Source organism: Mastacembelus armatus, chromosome 5, assembly GCF_900324485.2.
Source record: "Mastacembelus armatus chromosome 5, fMasArm1.2, whole genome shotgun sequence".
Lineage (NCBI taxonomy): Eukaryota > Metazoa > Chordata > Actinopteri > Synbranchiformes > Mastacembelidae > Mastacembelus > Mastacembelus armatus.
In genome coordinates this window covers 4,118,225-4,141,813 of record NC_046637.1, presented here as the reverse complement: position 1 = coordinate 4,141,813, position 23,589 = coordinate 4,118,225, and the positions used below count along the sequence as shown (strand labels likewise).

The 23,589-nt window shown below is 40.6% G+C and overlaps 1 protein-coding gene across 1 annotated transcript; it reads right to left on the bottom strand.

Annotated features, from left to right (window-relative positions):
- Positions 1 to 344: 344 nt before the first annotated feature.
- Positions 345 to 23,524, bottom strand: il17rd (interleukin 17 receptor D). Its single transcript, XM_026307014.1, has 16 exons — positions 23,324 to 23,524; positions 14,610 to 14,664; positions 11,680 to 11,802; positions 9,556 to 9,674; positions 8,838 to 8,958; positions 8,315 to 8,359; positions 7,941 to 8,092; positions 7,285 to 7,350; positions 6,970 to 7,024; positions 6,336 to 6,446; positions 5,473 to 5,657; positions 5,224 to 5,339; positions 4,529 to 4,777; positions 3,168 to 3,713; positions 2,527 to 2,804; positions 345 to 2,389 (listed from the first exon to the last, which is right to left on the bottom strand). The coding sequence occupies exons 1-16, from the start codon at positions 23,522 to 23,524 to the stop codon at positions 2,265 to 2,267; spliced, it is 2,547 nt and encodes an 848-aa protein (XP_026162799.1). The 3' UTR covers positions 345 to 2,264.
- Between the last annotated feature and the right edge of the window lie 65 nt (positions 23,525 to 23,589).

Here is a 23,589-nt window from a genome sequence, read left to right as displayed (position 1 = left end):
AGACCCGTTGTATTTTTTGGACCAATCATATTGTATTCGACCAGACGTATTTTGATATTTTTCTACACCTTTGTAACTTCAGGCAAATTAAAAATCCACAGCAGTTCAGTTTTGCATCATATTGTGATTTCCTTTCAGGGATTAATTGAGAAAATGAAAAGAGATGGTTTCACTAGATAGATTTAATTATTTTCTACATTAAGGTACTAAAAAACAGTACATTTCTAAAAAATGTAGAAAAATAATAAGAAATCAAGTTTATCTGTACAAACATTTAAACAAAACAGACATTTCCAGGTAAAATATCTGTACAAGTAGGAAATGTCCTCTCTTCCCATGAAACAAAATCAAACCTGCAGATGAACCAAAGGTCGTGTCAGAAAACAAGACAATATAAACAGAGAAGTTGATGTTTGATCCAAAAAAAAATAAAAAAACAAGTGAGTGCAGCTGCTGATCACAAACACATCAGTAACTGAAAGTCAATGCATCCTTCAGCTATAATGAAATATGTTCATGAGGTCCATAACAGTAAGGAAACCCATTTCTACCAGAAAAGGGAAAAAACTATGAACAATTGGAAATTATTAAAATAAATATTCTCATCAGAAGATGATGACTGAGACACAATTATGGCATAATAAATGTTGCAGTATCTTCTAAGTCAAAATTCTGATTTACCATCTCAGATTTTTGACACCGTTTACTTTTCATGTGTAATTATCATGGGAGAATAGGAAGGATGTTTCTTCCAGTGTCGTCTGTAAGGGCTTTAGTTTTAAACACTTTTCTTTACTGCTTCCAGCAACACGTTACAGAAGGACTACAAAACTTTAAAAAAATACATAATAAACATAACATTAATAATTAATACTTTGAAATATATCACTATGACCTTAATGTGAGCACAGTATTCATTATATTCCGGTGTAGGAGCGGAGCAGGCAGCCAAATGAATGTGAACTGTGTATTCTGCAATAATGAACATAATATTCCTAAAACTGAAGTTTACTCCTTCACAGAGCTCTTCCACCACATGATATCACATTAGCAGGTTTTAGTACATCACTTTGACATCAGAATTCTTTAGGACGGGCAGTAGAAACCATGTTATTGCTGCTTTGTCGACGAAACATAAAAAAGATATCCTGTTAAAACACCAGAGTAAAATATCAGCACTCAATAAAAATGAATATTGATAAAATGATCTATCACTACTGTAACTGTTATAGATGGATTCCCTTTTGTAATGAAGAATGCTCACCCTAAAATAAAAAGGCACATTGAATGAGAAAATGGCTTTTATAGATGAATGTGGGGCTTTCCCCAAAGTATTTGTTTACTTGCTTGTGCTCCTAAATGTTGAGAATAATCCAAAGACTGTAGAGTTATGGATGCCCTTAATGTGTTAGTACATTCAGCAGCTTTCGTTATAAATGCACCTCGGAAGCCGCTCTGATCCTGTTGGATGCTGCTGCCAGGGAACATCTAAACACTTTGGTGGCGTTGTGCCTTCCAAATCAAAAAGTGCCTGAGCAAACAGTCTGTTTCAGCATCATGTTTTGGTAGCAAACATCAGCTCATACATGAGCCGGGACACACTCTTTGGTTTGAACTGTCCACCAGCATCCGGAGATCTAGTCCTTTCAAAATCCTCCAGGCAAGACATCCAGTGGGATGAACAAAGTACCTTAGCTAATAGGGACTAGTGCTCTTGACAAAGAGGTTACTGTAGTTGCCAGGGAGTGGTGCTCTAGAACTCAGTGGTTACCATAGTGATTGTAGTTATCAGTGTTCTAGAACTGAGCTGTTACCATAGTTACTTGGGTTAGTGAATGCAAGTTTCACCAATGTCACAACTGACTAATTATCTTGAATTCAAGTTACCAGGGACTACTGTTCTAGAACTCTCTCTGGTTCTAGAACAGTAAGGACCAGTGTTGTAAAAAGCACTGGTTACCATAGTAACTACAAAGTAGGGTTCTAGAAATCAGCAGTTACCATAATTCTGTCAATATTCTAGAATACAATGGTTACCATAGAGACTAGTGTTCTAGAACTCAGTGGTAACAATATTTACCAGTGTTTTCAAACTCAGCAGTTACCATAGTTACCAAGGACCAATTTCTAAAATTTCCATAAGTGACAAAATACAACACCTTTCCATTTTTTAAGTCTTGTTTCCATGACAATTGAATAAAAGCACTTCTGAGAAAGGATTCATCACTAGGGTTGTTCCTGCTTTGATCGGCTGGAGGTATCCTCTACAATGATGCCACAGGCGTGAGTCCATCACTGTGCACCAGACGCTGGTGGTGGTGCAGCTCAGCTTTGCAAACTGTGGCAGTGCTGCAGTGCAGTGATGTGACAGTAGGTGGCTCCTCGTCACCTGAAAACAGACGGTCAGGCGTAGACAGGTTTCAGTTTCAGAAGGAATGAGGAGAAATTTTCATATACCTGTGTCAAATTCTAATTAAAAAATTATGTAGAACAATACGAAAAATTTCTAAAAACAGCCAGCCTTACCCAGCCCAGAAGATGATGATTCACTCTCAGCCAGGGAGGAGGAGTCAGCCTGGTCATGTGACAGGCCCTCCATCAAGGGAATGGAAAGCTCTGAGGAAGGGACAGACGAATCATAGATGCCCGAATCACGAGGAGGCGGGACTTCTGGAGGGGAGGGACAACCTTCTTCTGCCTGGGTGGGAACCAGGATCTCAACATCCTGGAGGATGGAAGGAGCAGAAGAGGAGGAAGAGGAGGGAATTTCTTCAGGTAGAAGTCCAGATATTGCAGAAGTTGACCTGAAGAAGAATCAAGTCATCAGCTACTGGTCAGTAACATGATTGGGTCTTAAAAAAGCATCTTAGATCATCAAAGTCTCTCAGAAGTAAAGATGGGTAGAGGTTCACCAATCTGTGAAAAGCTGTGTCTACAAACCCTATTCTTTTCTTACAATTTTCTCAGTTTAAACATTTGATATGTTTTCTATGTTCTATTGTAAATAAAATATGGGTTTATGAGATTTGCAAATCATTGCATTCTGTTTTTATGTAGCTTTTATAAAGCATCCCACCTTTTTTGGAACTGGGGTTGTATTGTGTACAGATCAAAATACAACCCAGCGGGTAAAAATGCTGATTCATCAAAAACAACAGCAGTATTACCTTGAAGTAGGTCCCACCATGGAAAGAGAGCAGTGCGGCAGTCCTGGACTGGGACAGAGACCAGGACTGGGGCAAGGACCAGGACTGGGACTTGGATTATAGCCAGGGCCAACAATGAGGCTGGGACTAGAGCCAGGGGCCAGCAGGAGCATGTTCCTCCTTAGTGCTCCATCCCCGCCCTGCAGCGATGGCATCCTTACCAACACCTCATTCAGCACCAGGCTGGAGTCAAACTTTTGTTCAGACTGAGATGAAGAGGAGGAGCGGGGAGGCATTGGAGGAGGACTCGAGGATGGGGCAGTGGGGAGTGAAGGATGTTTTGTGGAGGAACTGGAGGAACCTCCTACAGGAGTCAGCTGCTTCTCGAACCAGTCAGGGTTCTGGCTGATGTGCTGGTGCATGTTGCAGATGGAAACATAGAGCGAGCGTCCGGACTTACTCCTGAAGTAGTTCCTCCTAGAGACATTGAGAGGCTGTTCGGCCAGACCGGGATGACCAGAGTGAAGTCGACTGAAGAGCTGAGGCAGCTGGTCCATCAACTTGAACCTAAGCAGGGAAATAAATGACTGATCAGGCTACACGGTTTGCTACCACCCACTGTCTAATGACAAATTAACATGAAAACCATGATCTGCTACAGTACGGTTGCATGATGTCCTGTTCCAAACCAAGAGCTGGGGTCCAATCACATTTGGTCAAATCCTGAGCCAGAGCTGAACTAGCTTAATCTAAATCCTTTTTACATACCATTTCAAATTTATTTCAAGGTTTAGCTTTTACTCTGGACTGGCAACCTGTCCAGGCTGCACCCCTGCCTTTCACCCAAAGAGACCAGGAAACACCTAAACAGTCTCAACAGAACAACCATGTGTTCAGGTGAACATTAACATTTTATTTAAATGAAGCAGGGACATCTGATATAATCTTCCCCCACACAAGTGACTGGACACCAGGTAAAAATGGCAGCGTGGTACTTCAATGTTTCATATTGTTAATAAAACTATGAAACATATTTTTAGAAAGATTATTAGCATAAGGGCCTAAACCCATATATTATATTGCATATATTTTGTTACCAGGTTTTGGATCCAAAATCAAAGATGCTAACAAAACATAATCCTATTTTATTCATAATCAAGTTCACTACTGGTGCGTATTTTTGTATAAAATCCCATGACAGAATTTCAGTCTCAGTCACTTGTGCTTCTCTTGCAGTAATTGGTGCAAAGATTGATTACATTATCTGTAAATCTTCTGATTATTTTCTTGATTAATCGATTGCTCAAATAAGGTCACACGGACAGCGCTGGGTTGCTGCTCTTCAAAGATGTTTGTTGTTTTGTGCAGAGCATTATGTTTACCTAGGAGCCAGACTGAGCATGGTGGGGATGTCGTTTTCTGTTGAATAGTCAAAGTAAACCGCCATGTAGCGGTTCAGCTCCAGAGTCTCATCCCCCTCATTCTGCTTCGCCATCCTCAGTTTCTCAGCAATCATTGCCACGGTAACAATGAACAGGTCACCACCTGATCCACCAATAAGAGAGCTGCTACTGCTGCTATGGCGGCTGACAGGCGTTTTCCCTCTACGGCTTTTTTTCTCCACATAGTAGCTGCAATAAGAGAGCCTTGCTGGTTAGAATGGAACATAATTCAAAATGAGGAAGTAAATAGAGAAAGCAAGAAAATAAGGAAAGTGAAAGGCAAGAGGGACACAGGCTGATTCAAAGATTTAACTTCACATTTTAGTATCAAGAAAACGTCTGCAGACCCACTTGGTTTTCAAAGTCAGTGTTTTAGTGGGATCTAGTGGCCATTGGAAAAACTGCAGCTATAGGGAGTTTGAAAACAGTGTTAGATCCCAAATTAAATTCTGGGGGAAGTTTGTTTGCCCATAGATATGTGTTTTCCCTTATCTGAACCTGACTAACTCTGATGAGTCCACCTTTATTGATGCTTCCCCTAACCATTCACCTACCCCCAAAGCTTGGGACCAAACGTTTACCCTTTAAAAACATCACCAGCAGTGTTTTCAGAAACACAGTAGAAAGGAAGGTACCGTAGGCCTTTGGAACAGACAGTGATGATGAATTCAGCCTCATCCAGCTGTCTGCTGAGCCACGACATCTGACCTTCTCTGCACATCTCCAGGTGTTCCCACAGGTCCAACACAACCTGGATGAATAGGGAATCGACCAGACAACCAGACCTTCAGAAACTTTAAAAGGGTCATTTCATTTTTTTATGTTTTATTTTTCCTCCTTTGTCCTCCTACCACTATCTGGTGGATTGCGTTTCACTGTCTCACCTCACAGTTGCAGAAGTCCTGCAGGAAGTAGGCAAAGCTCTGGATGACGCTGGTGTGTTTGGCACAATCTCTGCTGGAGTAACAAATGAATACTTTGGGCCGGGGCCATGGACGCTCTGCGTTCAAAGCCGCACTGTGATTGGACGAATCACTGCTCTCCTCGTCCAATTGGCTATAAATGTTTTCTAATAGAAGAGAAGACAAAGAAGAATAGATGAGATAATGTATTAGAAAAATGGGTCCATCTCATCACAAATTTTGATTCATCTTTCAATTCACTGACTGAGGGTTCCAGCTCATAACTACAACACTGTGCACAGTTTTAGATGCTTAGATTGAATGAGGGACGTAACTGTTCTTTGTAAAGTTCATTCTACTGCATGACAACAAGCCCAAACACATCCAGCGTCATAAAGAACTATGTTCAGAGACCAGAAGAAACAGGAGTCCTGCAGCAGATTATCTGGCCCCCACAGAGCCCTGATCTCAATATCATGGAGTCAGTCTGGGATCACATGAAAAGACAGAAACGCTGCGCAAACACTGAGCCTGAATCCACAGAAGGTGCTGGAACAACCTACCTGTGTTTTAAAGGGAAGTTACAGTATAACGAATATTGACCTGATTAAAGTTTTTTCTATTTATTGCACTTTGAATTTAAGTTATTTAATTAATAAAAACAATGCAAGGTTTGTTTTTGTAAAGGATCTTCGCACTTCTTTTCTGACCCACAGCACTGTCCATGAACTGTGAAGTCTGAACATTTCAGTAATTCGAAGGTTAAAATCCCTGTGAGGCTGTAAAGGTCATTAAAAGTCACTTTTAACATGAAGTAAAACAATATTAATAACAATCAGTCTCACCTTGCTGTTTATTACGACACATAACAGTGAAGAGAGTGGCGAAGGCAGACATGATGACCAGAGGCACTGTGATGGCCATGGCACGGATAGGCCCCGCCCAAGGGGAGTGGACTGGAGGACAAATCAAACATACCCAGGATGAGATAACAGAAACAGGCAATATTTAATTTATGAAAATATTTAAATGTGTGACACCAATATAATAATTACTAGATTATGGTAAATACTAAAATGTAGTGCAACATTAGCACAAGTAGAAAAGCAATAAACTGGTTTATGTTGTTACACAGCAAAGTTTGATGAGGTTAGTTTGCATTTTAGTTAGTTAATTTGTGACTGGTCAGACTGGAGCAATTTAGTCCGTAGCAGCAAAACCCCACAGTATAATGAATGGTGTGTTTTGGTGTAATGAATTCAGCTTCAGTTGTATCAGGAATAATGTGTTATTTCGCCTTGGAATCAAAGTCAATTGCTTCCTGTAGTGAAGTGAACCCCAAGCACAGGTTTATCTGCACCCAAAGGCACACCTAACCCACCAGGATAACCAACTGACCTTCACTGTAACACCAGATTAACTGACAACTATAATGATCCTGTGCTACAGTGTGTGTGTGTGTGCGTGTGTGTGTCTCACCCTGGGTGACATGGTACTGAGTCTGTCTCCTGGTTGTGTTACTGTCGTCTCTCAACTGACAGAACAGAAAAGCATTGAGGAAAAAAGGAGAAAATGGAAAAAAAAAAAAAAAAAAAGATGAATTAAATGTACAAACTGATAAATATGCAACTGAAATCCCATCTTTAAATCACCTAAGTGTTTCTATATTTTATCTCCATATAAAGGTGAACAGCAGAATCTAGTTCATAGATTACAGGAATAAAAGATGAGCATAAGTGTGGTGATTACAGCTTGTTGTATAAATGAACCCAGCCCTGTGCTGCATTTGTCTACCTCTATAGTGTAGGTCCCTGGAGTGACGTCCTGCAAGATGCATGTAGTTCTGGGCTGGTTCATGTCCTGTAAACAGAAAACCTATTAAAGAACCGACTCAACTGTAAACTCTGCTGGCTCACATGAGTAAGAAATTAATAGCCAGAGTTTACAAAACACAAAGGCTGTGAGATCAGAGAAATCAGCAATCATAAAATTATTTTTCAGAACTGCAGTGACGTCCTTCTTCCTTTTAATAAGAAACTTCTACATCAAAACCTGAGCAAGACCCTGAATCCCAAACTGATGGACAGGACATGGAGGGTCAGGAGCCAAAGAGTTGGGCAGTTTTAATGAGAGGTTTTGTGGCTTTGTACACCTGAAATTCAACAATCACTTGACAACAACTGGTGATGCGCAGAAGAGCGAAGGTGGGCAGGGTTCTAACAAAACACTTTTCATGTGAACATCGCAGTAGCAAACCATGAATGCTTTAAAGACAGGCTGTCCAGAAAGAAGTGTATGCCATTACTCCCGTTTGTGTGACAATGTGTTACATGGATTTGTGATGCAGTATTTTATAGGTGCTAAGAAGGCTAGTTATTATAGTTGTGGTACAAAATCTTAATTCTGAGAGATATTTGACATATTACATAAAAACATTAACTTGGTCTTACTGGTTTGCAGCGCTGCACTTTGAAGGGTCCGTCCTGCCGCAGTTTGTAGTACATGTAATAGAACTGGAAGCTGAAGGAGGTCGGAGCCTGGTCGAACAACACATGGAGGTTTGACCCCAGCTGAGACACATTGAGGATCTTTGGCTTCCAGACTGCACAAACAGACAAACAGAACTTTACCTGTACATTCATGGACATGTAATAACTGCTACTACTTTAAATTATGCAAATACATAACAAAAAAAGAGCATAAATATGTGAGAGCAGCAGTGGAACAAGACAGAGACTGGCCTAATTCTGTAGCCCAGTCTGCAACCAGCAGCTGGACTCCCTGTGCCTACATGTGGCTCTAACAATGACCCCAAGGAACTTACATGGTTTGCAAACCAGGTTGTCTGATCCCAGGAGGACTTCACATGCTGAAAGATAAACACAGGAATGGTCAGTCACAGTTTGACCAGAGCAGAATATGTTTATGTTTATTAGCCTTCAAGTCAGTTACCAACACAGTCAAGCCTTAACTGGATTTTGCAGAGACAGATTATAGACAGACCTAAAACTTAACCAGTAGCTCCATTTCATAGAATGTAAGTCTATAAGCAGTGAGCAGTTTAACTTGTAATATTTACAAGATATACATAAGAGTTTCCAGTTTATTCATTTACTCAGCATATTAGCCAGTGCTGCCACAAAGCTAATGCGTCTCATGTGGTCAGAAAAAACCTCCACACAATTAAAGGTTTTCAACATTTTGGTTTCAAACTCTGACCCTTCTTTTTCTAGACTTCTGTCACCAAAGGAGCAAGAAGCATCATCAACTACTCATTATGTTTTTTAAAAATCAAGTGATCAGTTAACTAATCAGCCCTGTTTGGATGAGAGGAACAGTGGACTCACAGTTGGTCCTGAGAAAGGTTGGAGGGAAGAAGCTCTCGTTCATCAGAGTTGGAAAAGGAACAACGCGGACCATGTAGTCGGTGTCAAAGGTCAAACCACTGAATGGCTGACTGCTCAGCTTCTGTATGAGAAGAACATCAATACATAATCAATACACAATCAATGTAACAGAGCCTGGCTATAACAGGAAAATGGAGATGTGAACAGGATCCATCGAGAATTTTTAATGTTTGTGATGGACATTAAAGGACATGTATCACAAATACCCAAAACTGGGTCAAAAATACATAGTTTTTTAAAAAAAAGACTGTAATTACCTAAAACATGTGCACACTCATTTTTACCAAATGTTACTCAAACACAGGGACTATTTAGGGACATTTAGTGCAAATCCTGCAGTTCTGTTTGTCCTGTTTGACATGTTTTTAATAGTGTCTGAACAATAGAGGTTTATTGCACAGCTGCAGTAGCTGATATCAGGCTACAAGAGAAATACTTGGTAGAATTACTCTACTGTTGGCATATGTGGGTAAATATCTGAACTTTTCTTTTATTACTGGTAAAGACAGTCAGAAACACTGACTTTAACAAGCCAGATGTGCAGCACCATGTTAATAGAAGAAAATACATAATTATAAAAACCAAGCAGCTTAATGGTTTGATGTGAGTGGTTAGTTTGTGAAAGTCCAGGCTGTGCTGCCATTAATTTTGGCCGTACCGTGTTCCTGTAGGAGAAGTTGAGCTGTCGTGGGTCTTTGAGGATGAGATGCTGACATCGTTTCCCTTCTGGATTCTTGTCCTCCAGATAAACTCTGAAGCCTTTAATGTGTTCAATCCCTGCAGAGACGGAAGGCCAAGTTCAGCTTCACCGTCCTCCAACAGTTATCCACGTCTCCTTGCTTCCTTCCCCTTTCTCTTCCTCTAGTCACCTTCTTCACTTAAATCTCCTTCATAATTTTCTCACTATTCACTTGCTCTCCTTGCTTTTCATCCACTTTTCTTTCCTTTTCTCATCTCCTCTCCTTGTCTCCTCTTCCCATCTGCTGGTTTCATCTTTTTCATGTTTCCTTTCCTTGACTCCTCTTAATTTGTTCCTTCACACCTGTATGGTTTCCTCTCTTTTTTATTCCTTCAATTCCCTGCTCCTCTTTTAGATTTCTCCTCTCTTCATCACCTTGTTTAATTTACATTCCTCTAGTTTTCTTCCTCTTATATTCTTTCCACTGTATCCTCCTATTTCCACCTGTCTTCTCATTCCTTTTCCTTCCTATTTTGGTTTCCTTTCATGTCATCCTCTTGCTTTCCTCCCATTTTTCTAGCTCTATCTGCTTCCTTAACTCCTTCCCTCCGCTCATATTTGGTTACTCCTCTCTTTTGTACTTTCCCTCCCTTCTCGTTTCCTCTTATCTCCACCTATAATCTCCTTGTTCCCTTTCTTCTTCTCCTCCCCTTTTCATTTTCTTCCTGTCTTCTCCTATTTCTTTTCCTTTTTTCTATTTTCCCCTCCTCTCCCCTATCTTGTTTCCTTTTTTAACTCTTGTCCCCTCCCTTCCTCTCTTAGCTGCCATCCTTCCCTCCTCTCAACTCTTTAAAAACACCTCCGTCCTGTAATTCCACATCCACCAGACATGTCTTTGTGGTTGAAAAATTACTACAAATTAATATTCTATCAATCGACTAATTGTTTCAACTTGCACCAGCCTCAGCTGTACGTTGCTAATTAGCAAACATTTTAATATTAACACTAAACAAAGGTGGTGATTTTTGTACACATTATACCAGCTAAACATGCTAGTAATGGCACTGTGAGCACATTAGCATGCTGATGTTATCATTTAGCTCACAAAGTCGCTAGCTTGTTTATAATCAGCTGAGTTGAAACTTTCTAGGTCCTGTAAGCCATACCATTTTCTGATATGGCTAGAAGTGGTTAAAACCCTACGTGATGGTACGTTACTTTCATGTCTTGCTTATGGGAGTGGCAAACCAACCTTTAAGTTTAATGCTAAAGTGATATATAGCATGAGTCTGTGACTCTTCATAAGTGAACACGATGCCTGTAGAGATTCTCAGTCATCCAGGTGATTTACAAGTAGCGGTGTGATGTTTACACTGATATATTCAGGGCTAAAATGTAACTATTCTTTAACATATTTTATGTGAGCTTGGAGACCTTTCCACTAAGTTCTGGAACACAGATGTGGTTCATTTGGATCCTTTAGGATCTCCACTAGAATTAAAAATGAAGTTATTTATGTTTGAACAAAATTTGGCAGCACAAAATGAGATTATAGTAACACCACCCACCACCAGGCTGCTCCCTGTTAGGCAGTAAAGCTGACACTTTATAAAACTTTGCAGACTTTGTCTTTGGATGAGCTGTGGATTAATCTTATCTTCTGGTCCAGCTGCAATGTGGTTCACTAACCTTTGGAAACATTTTGGGCAGCTAAAGAAACAAAACCTCTTCCCACCTCTGAGGTGGAATTCTGACCAATATTTTTCAGATGACTGCAGTTCACATGTGACTGTGACAGGGAACATTTCTGTCTCTCTGTGAGAAAACAAGAGGCTGTATTGTCACTGTGAGAGAGGAGTTCAGCTTACACCAAGCACACACTCCAAAACACATTCCTTCACGGTAAAATCGCAGTATTGTAGTGTGTGATGTGATCCTCTCCCTCTCTCTGGGAATGATCAAAGAGACACATACACACAAAGTGCAGGGTAATCTTTCGGATTTGAGCACTTTGAAGGTTTTACTTTCCTCTTCCTCCTCCCTCACTTCCCATCTCCTCTCTCTAAATCTGTTTTTCAGCCAGGTAAACAAACAGACAGGTACCTAGTGGACTTGCTGACCAGTGAACAACCACGGCGGCCTGATCCTCACAGGCCAGATGGCTGAAGGAAACATTGGTGACCTCATGAATCACATGTTTCCCCAATGGGTAGTTCAATGAACAGTCTGCAGGGCGAGAGACAGAGAGAGAAGGAGACAAAGTGAAACAATGACGACAAATGATTACATATACAACACTGCGAAGCCAGTAAAAGTGAATTCAGCACAGACCTGTTAACCCTATTTTTAAGAACTATACCTTCACTCACTGACTATTCCCCCACCTCCTCCTAATCCAAGACTTCTCTTGTTTTATCTTGTGAAAGAAGAAGAAGGAGCGAGGAGAGGAGGAGGTGCGGCCAGCCATGAACCAACGAGGATCGCAGGAGAAAAGATGGACTTAGGATGTAAAAAAGAAAAGGGGCGTGAGCTCAGACACGACTGACTGCTCCTCTTTCCTCCTATTGAGGGAGAGGACTGAGGTGAAGAAGAGGAGGAGGAAGATGGAATGGAGATAAGAGCTTAAAAATGGATGGAGGTGACAGAGGAGGTTAGGGGAGCACAGAATACGACACAAGTCACTGCTCCTCTTCTTCTTGCCTCCTCAACCTCCTCAAAACAGGGTCATGTTCAGGGCTAGTGGAAGGTCATGGCTGGTCGCTCCTCCTCTTTCTCGTGTATCATAAAGTTTGTCTATAGGATGTAAGGAGGAGGGGAAGGTCACAGCCTGCTACTCCTCTTACTCTTCTGCTGCTTTTTGCCTTTAAAATTTCTTTATAACACAAAGGACAGGAGAAAGAGGTGTGAAGATGTGAGAGTCAAAGTAGAAGTTCAGCGCTGAATGAAGAGGAGGTCATTTGGTTTTGGTTCTCCCCTTCTTACTCTTCTCTTCCTGTTCTCCTTCCAGTTTAAGAAACAAAGAGGAGATAGAGGTTATAATCACCGCTAGAGCTGCAACTATTAGTCGCCTGACAGAAAATGTAAAACTATAACAAAAACTATAATTAGTATTTAATTAGTATTAGTATATAATTAGAGTTAGTTGTTGCCCCAGTCCTCGCACACCTTTCTTCCTCCTGCTCTACTTCAATACTTTTCACAGATGATCCAGGGGAGGAAGAGGAGGTTGTATGTGCCTCTTCTTCATGTATTTTCATTTGTATTTTTACCTCCTACTCATCAGCCTTCAAGGTGTGAGTCTTTCTCCTGGATATATTATTGCTTCTGCTGGATATCACAGCCTTCATATTTAATTATTTGACTCTGTAAAATCTGTTGTCACTGAGATACAGGGTATCGCTCTCTACACTACAATGCCCATAAACCTCAGCTGCTGTTGCTATAAAGAAAAAGTCAGTTTGAGGCACACTGATTTTTGGCAACAATGAAGCTCTATGGCAAAGAGGAACTGGATATATAAATGTCAAAGGTCAGAGGCGATGCTTTATTTTCCCCATTACATCACTGCAAACAAAGTCAGAGAGAGAAGAAGGCGCTCCTTCATCGAGGATGAGCAGCTGGAGATTCACAGGAAAAGAAGCAGTGAGGTGTGTCACTCTCTCAACACACACACCTCAGTACACACACACAATGAGCTGATCCCAATTGTCATGCTAAAACACCTCAGCACTGCACTTTGGCTTAAACTGTGCGCATTTCAACACTTTTCATTTCACTGGTACTTAGGAAGAGGATGCATCATTTCAGAGTCACATGACCTTCTGACCCATGACCACCATATTACTGGTGACATAATGAGCATTAAGATTAGATTAATGAAAATGAATCGTTCTATAGAGAAAAGGAGCCAGGGAAGCAGCTGGAAAACCTCAGATGGAACAACTGGCTGCTAACAATGAACAAAAAAATTTGTATTTAAAAAAAAATAAGATGCACATTCTGTTGTATAGGCTAATTCACGTTCTTGATAAAAAGACGATTAACACCTCTACAATCATCAAGAATCTATTTTTGGCATTTGTGAGCCAACTAAATTCTAAATAATAAAAACTGTAATTTGAGTCAAAATAATTAAAAATAACTAATTTTTGATATCTCACTGTTTTTCAAGTAAAATTCTTGAAAAAAAAAAATGCTACGCAGTTTCTGGTGTAGCACTGTCACCTCACAGCAATAATGTTTTGGGTTTAGGTTTTCTCTTCCCCATGGTCCAAACACATGCAGATTAGGTTGATTGGTGACTCAGAATTGCCTGTAGGTGTGAAATTAAATGTTCTTTCTCTCTGTGTCCACCCTGTGGTAGACTGGTGATCTGTCCAGGGTGAACCCCACCTCTCAACTCTCACCCAGTGTTAGCTCTGCAACCCTCTACAGGAAAACTACTTACCTCACTTTGTGTTGGGATTTATCTAACTTATGACAAGCTCTAACCTGCTGAAAATAAAATGTGGTTTCTGGTTTAAATATGTTTAGTTTTCCTGCATTGTTGTTAATATGCCAAGAGCTGGAATCTGGGTCTAAGTAATAAAAAATAATTAATTACAATAGCAAAGATAATCTGATAATGGTTCTGATTGGCTGGTAAAACATACTGTTTTTACACTTCATTGTACTCAAATATTTTTTCTGTTTTTATTTTAGCTGTTACATTAAAGTATGATATTTGAATTGCTTGAAAACACACACAAGCACACACACAAGCGCACACACAGAAGTGCACACACAAAGTGCTCCTCGCTCACGGTCAGGGACAAAGGCAGGAGGCAGGGATCGGCCACGGCTGAAGAACTTGACTTTTCAAGAGAAAAGAACAAAAGATGAAGAGGAGGAGGAGGATGGTGAAAGAGGAAGAGGATTATGAGGGTGGCGATGTGGTGGTGAGGGAGCCTGCAGATTTTCACACTGGGTAACATGATGAAAAATGAAGTTTTATGCGTTTGATACCAAAATATTATGTCACTGAGGAAACTCACTGTCAGCTCTGAAGGCAACGGCCAACCTGCGACCTCCGTCTGCACCAGACTGCACCTGAGAGCAAGAGAGAGAAGCACATGACATTAGAAAAAGCTTCCAACAGAACCTCTTTAGAAAGGTCCTTTTTGATTTAACAGATCTTTACTGGGGTGTCGAGATGCTACAGATGAGATGCTACATCTCTAATTCGTTCAAAGCAAAACAAATGTGCGCGTACAAATTAACTATTTCTGCTCAGGTTCATTGCTGTTCACAAATTAACATACCACCCAACACATCCTTAAAGAATGTCAAGGATAACACAACTTTAAGAAACAGACTAAAATAAAAAACTAACTGCCTTAAAACCAAATGGCTCTGTTAAATAAGACTGTTCATGGTCTCAAATCCTTCACTTTACTAAAGATTAAATTAGCATGGTGGTTTACTGTATATGCAGCTAAGTGACAACAGCCTAGGTTGATCAGAAATGAAGAACAAAATCCATTACAGCTTCACAACAAATGAACTTGGTATTTGTAGGAGCCATAATACTAGGGATGCACCGAAATGAAAATTCTTGGCCGAAACCGAAAACTGAAAAAGAGGAAACCAAGGCCGAAAACCGAAACACCGAAAGAAATTATGCCAATTATTAGTACCATTGCATTTATGGCTATGGCTGTGTACTAACTTTACTAAAATCAAGGCATTGCAATTGCATAAATTAATATTAAAGTTTCAAAGAATAGAGACATGTTGCTTCAGACAAGCACGTGCAGGTCGCGGTTTCTGTTTGCGTCATCACAACATTTCGGCCGTAATGTTTCGGTGATAAAAGTCTTTTGGCCGAAAACCGAAAAATGCACCTTTGGGCCATTTTCGGCCGAAAATTTTCGGTGACCGAACATTCGGTGCATCCTTACATAATACCACAAAATACCACAGCTGTACGCCTATTGCTAACTCTTAAAAAACAAATCTGTATATCTGGTTTTGCCTGAAACTATCTCACTGCATTAGACACACCCAGGAACTCCACTCATTAGGCCTGCAAATCCCTCTTCGGTCCAAACCAGTGTGCACAGAACAAAGAGAAGAAATAAAAGTTCAAACACTGACTTTTCAACGCTATTACTTAGTGCTCTTGGTTAATATTTCACATATAGTCATACTGGCTAGTTTAAGTGTTACATTAAATTACACTTCTATGTTTTTTAAGCCTGAAATAACGGTGGATGCATTTTGTTCTCCTTTCTGTAAACACACACATCATCCACCCACTTCTCCATCCATTTTACTGTTACATGTTTATGTTTGGAAGAGCTTCCTTGGATCCTATATTCAAATGTACACGCTACCTCAGATGTTCTGAGTCAACATACAGCACAGTTATTTCACTTCTGTTGCTCCTATAACTAATCAGAGGAGGCACAAAAACCTGTACCTCATCGTCCTGCTGCTACTGTATCATGACTGTAATGAAACACTTCATCGGGTGGTGTCAGTGGTGGAAACCATCCAGAAACAGTAGCCAAATATGGTGCTTCTATGGTAAACGCCGACGCCTCAGGATGGTCGGGGACTCTTCAAACAATTTGATTCTACATTCATGTACCTGACAGGACCTGGACACCCTTCCCAGCTCCACCCACCCAATACAAAGAACAGCAGATACAGTAACACCTGATGGGTCGAGAGAAAGGCAGAGGTGTGAATACCGACTCCCTTGTGAGCTACACCTACCCAGAATCCCTTTCTCTATGTCGCTATACAAAAACATGGATTCTCATGAGGCATGTTTTAGGCCCAGTGCATTTTTACAGCTTTGACCTTGTTTTCATGCTGCTGTGAAACACACACATTTACCTTCAGGCTTGTTACTGAGGTGTTGGACCGTGGTCACACACAACAACCACCCACACCTGAAACCAATCAGACAGACCCCCAACTGTGTGCATGTGTGTGTGTTACAGAAGGTGTGCAATGCTTATTAGCAGCCACTGTATCTCAACAACCCATCCATACACACACACTTGTAATTACATGCTTGTGAAGACCCTCGCTGGCTTAACACATTCCCCAAACACGAACACAGACGTTAAAATCAGGTCTCAACCATCAACCACCCCTTTGAAGTGACTACCAGACAAAAATGTCTTCAAAACAACTTGCTGTAACTTATCCGCTCCCTATTCATTCTATATATTTCTTTTCAGCTTGTCTACACTTCTGACCCTTGACCTTTAGGGGTTTACATGCTGCTGTGTGCACAGACGTCCCACTGGCAGCATGAAACGGGAGGATCATTAAAATCAGGGGAAGTTTTTCCACTCACAGCACAAAAAAAGCAGACTTCCTGATTGGCCGCACTGTGACACTGCCCCACCTCCCACCCCCAAGCAGAAAAAGCTGGATGTGGTGCGATTTTTCCTGCACAACGTATGCTGGTAATGAAAAGACTGAGCAGCTGAATGTGGAGGAGTCATAGACCATCTGCACAGACCTGGAGGACGCTAGAAGCAGTATAACTATAAATCAGAACCTACACAGTCTATGGTGGGACCCATTAATCCACTGTGAATCTACAGTAGCTGTAGAGTTCAGCAATGAGGATAGCACTTTTTACTTCACAAAACATGTTTGGAGCCACAGATTACTGAGCCCTTCTCCAACCTGCTTCACTATAAACAATTTCAACTTGTAGATAAACCAGCCCAACAGCCCAAACTGACTAGTCATTGTTCTTTTACTATGTGTTTGAGGCACCAGTGCAACAACAATGATGCAGGTTTATTAAATGACAGACTGTGTAAAATGGGTCTATGACAACAATTTTCTAATGGACAACCACAGACCTTACTATGTTTTTGCATCAACTGCAACTCTGAACCTTTCGAGACGTCACCTGGAGGAGCTGTATGTGAGGATGCAAATGTCATTCATTCATTTGGGCCTGACATTTTACCTGAGAACTGCTTAGAACAAAGTCAGTGTAATGTGTCATTAAACCCATATCTGAACAAAACAAGTCATTGTCCAGGGAATAAACACCTGAACAAGTAGTTATGTTGGTTTCTATCATGGGACTACTGTGAAAATATTACTGTAAAAAATACAAAAATCTGAGTGTGAAGAAGAAGCATCATTTACACAAATATAACAAATAATGAATAACACCCCACCACCTCCATGAGCCAAACCTTCAAGTGATCATTTTTAAAACAGACTTCCTTCCTGTTGCCAGGTGTTTCTCACTAGTTATTGTGATTATCCTCCTCACACAAAACACACACACCCTGAGGCCTGAGAGACTGAGTCATGTCAGCAAACAACAGCAGAGAAAAAAAGAAAAGAAGTATAAAGAAAGAAAAGAAAAAGGAGATAGAAGATCAGTGCATTATTACAATCAAAAGAAAAGCTGGAGAGCAGCTGCTGTCTAACGCACTGAGACTTTATGAAATGGCAACTCTTTGCAGTGGATGTCTTTTTAAAATGAAAACAAAGAACAGAAGTGAACTACAAATCTATAAACACAACAACTCAAACCCTGAAGAGAGAGAGGAAAGTTTCCCTTGGGAATCCCCAAACACAGACACACAGTAATCAGACTGCTAATTGCAGGCTCAGTTAGCTGAACATCGACAGTGATTAATCACAGCGCTGGAGGCAAGGAGGGAGGGATAAAGGAGGGAAAGGGTAAAAAGATAGAAAGAAAGAAATGAGGAATGAGAAAAGAAGTAATCAGACGAGGGGAGTGAAGGATGATGGGAGGAGAAATCACCAGGCCTGCAGGGAAGGAAGGTAGGAAGTACAGAGGGAGGAACAGAAGGAGGAATCTGATTAAACAGGAACTACTTCAATTACAGCATTTAGGGTTCACGTAGCAGACTTCTCTCAGACCAGTTCCAGATGTGGGACAGAGAATGCACTGACCTTTAATCAACACACTGCTCATGAGCCGGTACAAATACACAGAAAGGAACCAGGATCAGAACAAAGTACAGATCAGTATCAGATAGCTCCTCGTTTACATCATGTATGTCAGACAGTATTTTATTTAGCCATGATACTTTCCTTTGTCAAACATGATTGGAAGCTGAATATCTTTGGGTTCTGGACTGTGGCTCAGACAGAACAAAACATTCTGACATTTATATAGATAAAAATATATGATTTAGAAATGGAAAAAAATAATGAGCAGAATATATCAACAATAAAAAATAATTCAGAGGGAGGCCTGGTAACTTAATTTGTCCTCTGTGTAGTGGGCTTCTGTTACTGGGGATCCCAGATTTAAAGCCCACAGAACATCTGTGGAGAGACTTCAGAGAGAATCAGATAAACTGATGAATCCAGATGTACAAAGTTTGCAGAGACATAACTAAGAAGACTCTGGGCTGTAATCGCAGCCAATTAAGGGTCTGAAAATGAAATTATCTCATGTTCCAAATCGTGTGTGCATGTTGTAAATTTGGTGAAGCCCCAGTGAAGTTGTCAGACCATCCAATCTATAACAGCCAACTGTGTAATACTGGGCAAATATAGGAGGATATATTTTCGATTTAGCCCGTTTGCCTTTGCTGTCTTTATTACGCTGTAAACACACTGTACGCTAAGTGTGTCGACTGTGCTCACTAGGGACACAAAACACCCCATTTCCACCACAGTTGGAAAACACATTTTATGAACTCAGTCTTTTCTAGCATAACCCAGCTCTTGGTTCACAATCATGTCCTACAAGCCAACAAGCTTCCAGTCTGTTTCATGGAGTTATAAATATGGACCAAGCACCAACATAAACACTAATCATTAAATTAAAAAAAAAATATCAGCCTTTTTATTTATATATTAAGTTTTATTCTGAACAATCTGAATATAGTTCAACAGCCACAAAGAACCAACCACTAACGGTCTGTGTGTGTGTGTGTGTGTGTGTGTGTGTGTTCGGGAGCAGCCAACCAGAGATTTCCCACCACAGGAACAAAACCTGCAGCTTCCTTCTCCTGCATGAGTGCCCCTCAATGATGACCCCCCCCCCGCAATCAATTCCTCCTCCTCACCGAGGAGGCTGCTGCTCTCCTGCTGTGACAGTTTGTCCTTTAAAAGACCCTCTGTCATGCAGAGACAGGACCTGGACGGACTGATTTCCAGCCCTAGGCATCACTTTACACATGCACTGAGTGAGGAAGACCACAGTCATGTGCCTTGACCTACAGTTACCACCTCACCACGATGCAGGTGGGTGGAACCACCTGAATGCAACCAAAGGGAGAGCACCTGCACGTACAGGCCACAAACATACAAACCTCTCCCAGTAATCCAGCATCCACAATGGGTTTAGCTCAGTTTAGCACAAAGACTGGAATAAGTTATTACCCTTATTTTTTAAGTTATTACCATAGCCTAGATCCATCCAATGTTTTAATTTCCTCATCACTGACACAATGAGTTATTAACTCCTTCATTTCAGTCACACAAACTGAAGGTGCCTTCAGTCTTTTTCCTTATTTTTGCTGCTAAACAGAAAACAGAGATTCAGCAGCTTGCTTTGAGTCTAAACGTGTATTTATGGTGTTGTGTAAGAATAAAGCTAAATATGGAAAACTCATTTTTTACTTAGAAATGAAGAAATATGTCCCAGAGACATTTTATGTAAGAGGTGAAGTTCCACCATCAATTCTTCACCTTCTGCCTGATTTGGATGCCAGAAAACCAGAAAACACACGTGTTTCACATCGGACACCCACCCAGCCATGACGCCCGCTGAGGCTCTCTGATGCCAAAAACACACCAGAGCCATGAAGGATGATGGGATACTTGACATGGTTACAGAGTAGAAACCTGTTGTGAAATGACAGGAGGCTGAGAGAAAGAAAGAACAACTCAGAATCCAGAGAGGGACAGAACGAGGAGGAAGCTGAATGACTTCCTGGTGCGTCAGGAGACAGATGTGATGACTTCTGCAGATGTGTTTAAACAGAGCGAGTTAACATGGATCTAAGTCATTCATCATTTTGGCCCTCTGCAGTAACCGGACTTGTGAACATTTCCAAAAAATTGTTCAAATATATATATAGTTACATAGTATATATAGTTTATAGTAAAGTGAATATTTGGTGTTTATCTAAATACACTCCAACTCTTATCATACACACCGCTAATGTGTAAAAGTAGCAGAACATTTATGGATGACAATCATTGACATAATGCATTCCCCAGATCCTTACCATAACCTTAACCACCATGATTAAATGTCTATCCTGAATCCTTACCCTTATCTAAACCTAATTCTAACCTTAACCCTGAAACTAAGTGTTTACACTCAAGCAGGAGTCTAAAAAAAGTGAGAACTGGCCAAATGTCCTCACAAAGCCAAAATGTCCTCCTTCGGATGCAATTATGCTCAAAATGGTCCACACAAAGGTAGAAATAGAAGTACACACAAACACACCCAGAGAGCTCTAATAACCTCACACCTGTAGAAAAGCTGGTCCTCACACCCCCATCCAGGAGCTTTTGATGTGTGTGTTTCTGAATGGAGATGGGAAACAAGGAGAGAGTGGGGGAGGAGGCAGAGAGAGGGAGAGGGAGAGGAAGAAGGTGTGTGTGTGTGTGTGTGTGTGTGTTTGGAGGGGGTGGGGTTGCAGGAAGGAATGTTTCAGCAGAGTAAACAGTGTGAAGCTTCCTGTAGAAAACACTTCAAAGACTGAGGGAGGAAACCAGGATAACAGACACACACACACACACACACACACACACACACACACACACACACACACACACACACACACACACACAGACACAGACACAGACACACCATCAAAGGGAGGTAGGTAGGAGTCGTCTATCAACACAGGAAAATTAAAACCTGCAGAGCATGTGCTCACACACGATCAGATAAATGTATTTTCAATATCACAAACATCAAAATTCTGAAATTACACTCTTGTAAACACATCTCTCTCTCTCACACACACACACTGAAATTAAAAACACTGTAGAAAGGAGTTAAATCCATAGGTCAATTAATCTATTAGCCAAAATGTCAGCATTTAGGTTCAAACATGTTTGATGGTGGGAGGGGGAGCTGGCACAGGTTTATGTGTTGGAGTCCTTTATTTGTAAGGACCTTATCTCATACAATAAAGAATCAGATTGATAAAATAGGTCATTTTTATAACTGTATTTGAGGATTGGTGTGATTCTTCCCCACTGTTAATACAGCAGCTAATGTTCATAATTATTTGGCCAAAAAAACATAACAGCAATTTGAATTAGAAAAGTGATAACCAGCAATTTGGATTATTCATGAAGCATTTCAGTCATTTTTCAAACCAAAAAGGCCAAATATGTTTTCTGGTTTCAGCTCACCTCAGGCTCAGACACTGGGATGAGCATTTTCTACTTTTTTCTGAGATTTTATAGACTGAATTAGTCAAGAAAATAATCAGCATGCTAATCAGTAATGAAAACATTTTCTAAGCCCTAAATAAAACCTGCAGAAAAGTCCACCTCCTTGGATATTATAGAACTTTTATTTTACTTTTCTTCAAGATGTTTGCTATAAAGAAATGCACATATTTTGGTTCATGGCCAGAAACAAAGCTGCTGTGAAGTGCAAAAGTAAAAGAACAGGATAAAGGCAGTGGGCCTGTTCACATAGTCCTGTTCTCCACATCAAATGTTTTCAACAGAAGACAAAAGACAGGAAATCACTTTTACTACCTGCAATTCACTTAGACCACAAAACTCAGCTGGAAAGTGGAAGGTCAGTCTTTTATCCTCCTGAAGTAATGCTGTTCAGCACCATGCACAACCAACTTCACAAACATTTCTGCTTAGACCACTGATTATCCTTTGCAATGTGAAAATAACCATCAATCTTTACTGTTGCAGTTACGGTCCTACTGCTATTAGATTATAACCAAAGAAAATCCCCGATACAAACAGTTGTTTAAAGGATAGCGAGATATTTTACATAGGAGGGAAACGATTAATTACAATTTTCTTTAAAGCAGTTTGGTTACAAGCTGAGAAGGCACGTCTACCTGTCCAGTCCGGACAGGTGAGGCAGGAGAGTGACTAACCTCACTTTAAAAACACGGGTAACTTCAACTTCGGCAAGGGGTCAGTAAAAGTTATGTTCAGTATATTAATTCAATAAATCACCTTGGAGCCACTTTTTAATTTAACATGTATCCGATGCAAAAACTTCACGCTTCATTTTAGTTTAGAGTTAACGCCGGTTTGGGAAAGGTTTAAACCTGTTATAAAAGTTAAAATTTTACCTGGTTTAAAGGCTCTAAGGTAAATCACAGTTGAGCCGAATTCTGCAGGACACCTGATATATTAGTGAAATATTTTATGTTAGTCTTTAACCATGTCGGTAGTTTTGCAGAACATGGGTTAACTTCAAAATAGCACTTTAAAAACTGGAGTTTGGTGAGATATTTATGCAAAATGGGCCGAACCCGTGCTGCAGCTGCACGGACAGGTACGAAAGGTAAAAACACTACGGGCTAAAGAAAGTTTGAACAAAACAGTTTCTTTAAACTTATGTTTCTTTCATCTGCTAGCAAAACAAACCGACTTATATCGACACAAAAAATGAAAGAAAACTCAAGTTTTGACCGAAAACTGAACTTTTCTAGCGATTTGAGGCGACGCAGCATCAGCGTTAGCTAAATGTGGTTCAAACGAAACGATAAAAATGATTATTTAGTGTTTTTACCTTGAAACCACATCGCTCCTGGGCTGGTTTTCTGTTTCCCGGGGTCGTAGATCCACAGGACAAATATAAAACCAGAAACAAACCGCAGAGAGAGATGAAGAAACTCCGAGGAGCCGCCATTCCTCCCTGAAGTCTGAGCAGCTCTGAGAGCGCCCGACAGGAGGTGAGTGTGCGGGTGCGTGTGCGTGCGTGCGCGCGCATGCACGTGTGTCGCCTCATAATTTGATTCAACAGAAAAAAACTATTTTTCTTTTAACAGTATATTA

Coding starts and splice junctions, on each gene's coding strand:
- il17rd (XM_026307014.1), bottom strand. CDS start 23,524: ATGCGCGCGCACGCACGCACACGCACCCGCACACTCACCTCCTGTCGG. Junction 14,665..23,323: donor AGGAGCGATGTGGTTTCAAG/GTAAAAACACTA, acceptor TCTTGCTCTCAG/GTGCAGTCTGGTGCAGACGG. Junction 2,390..2,526: donor ATCATCATCTTCTGGGCTGG/GTAAGGCTGGCT, acceptor GTCTGTTTTCAG/GTGACGAGGAGCCACCTACT.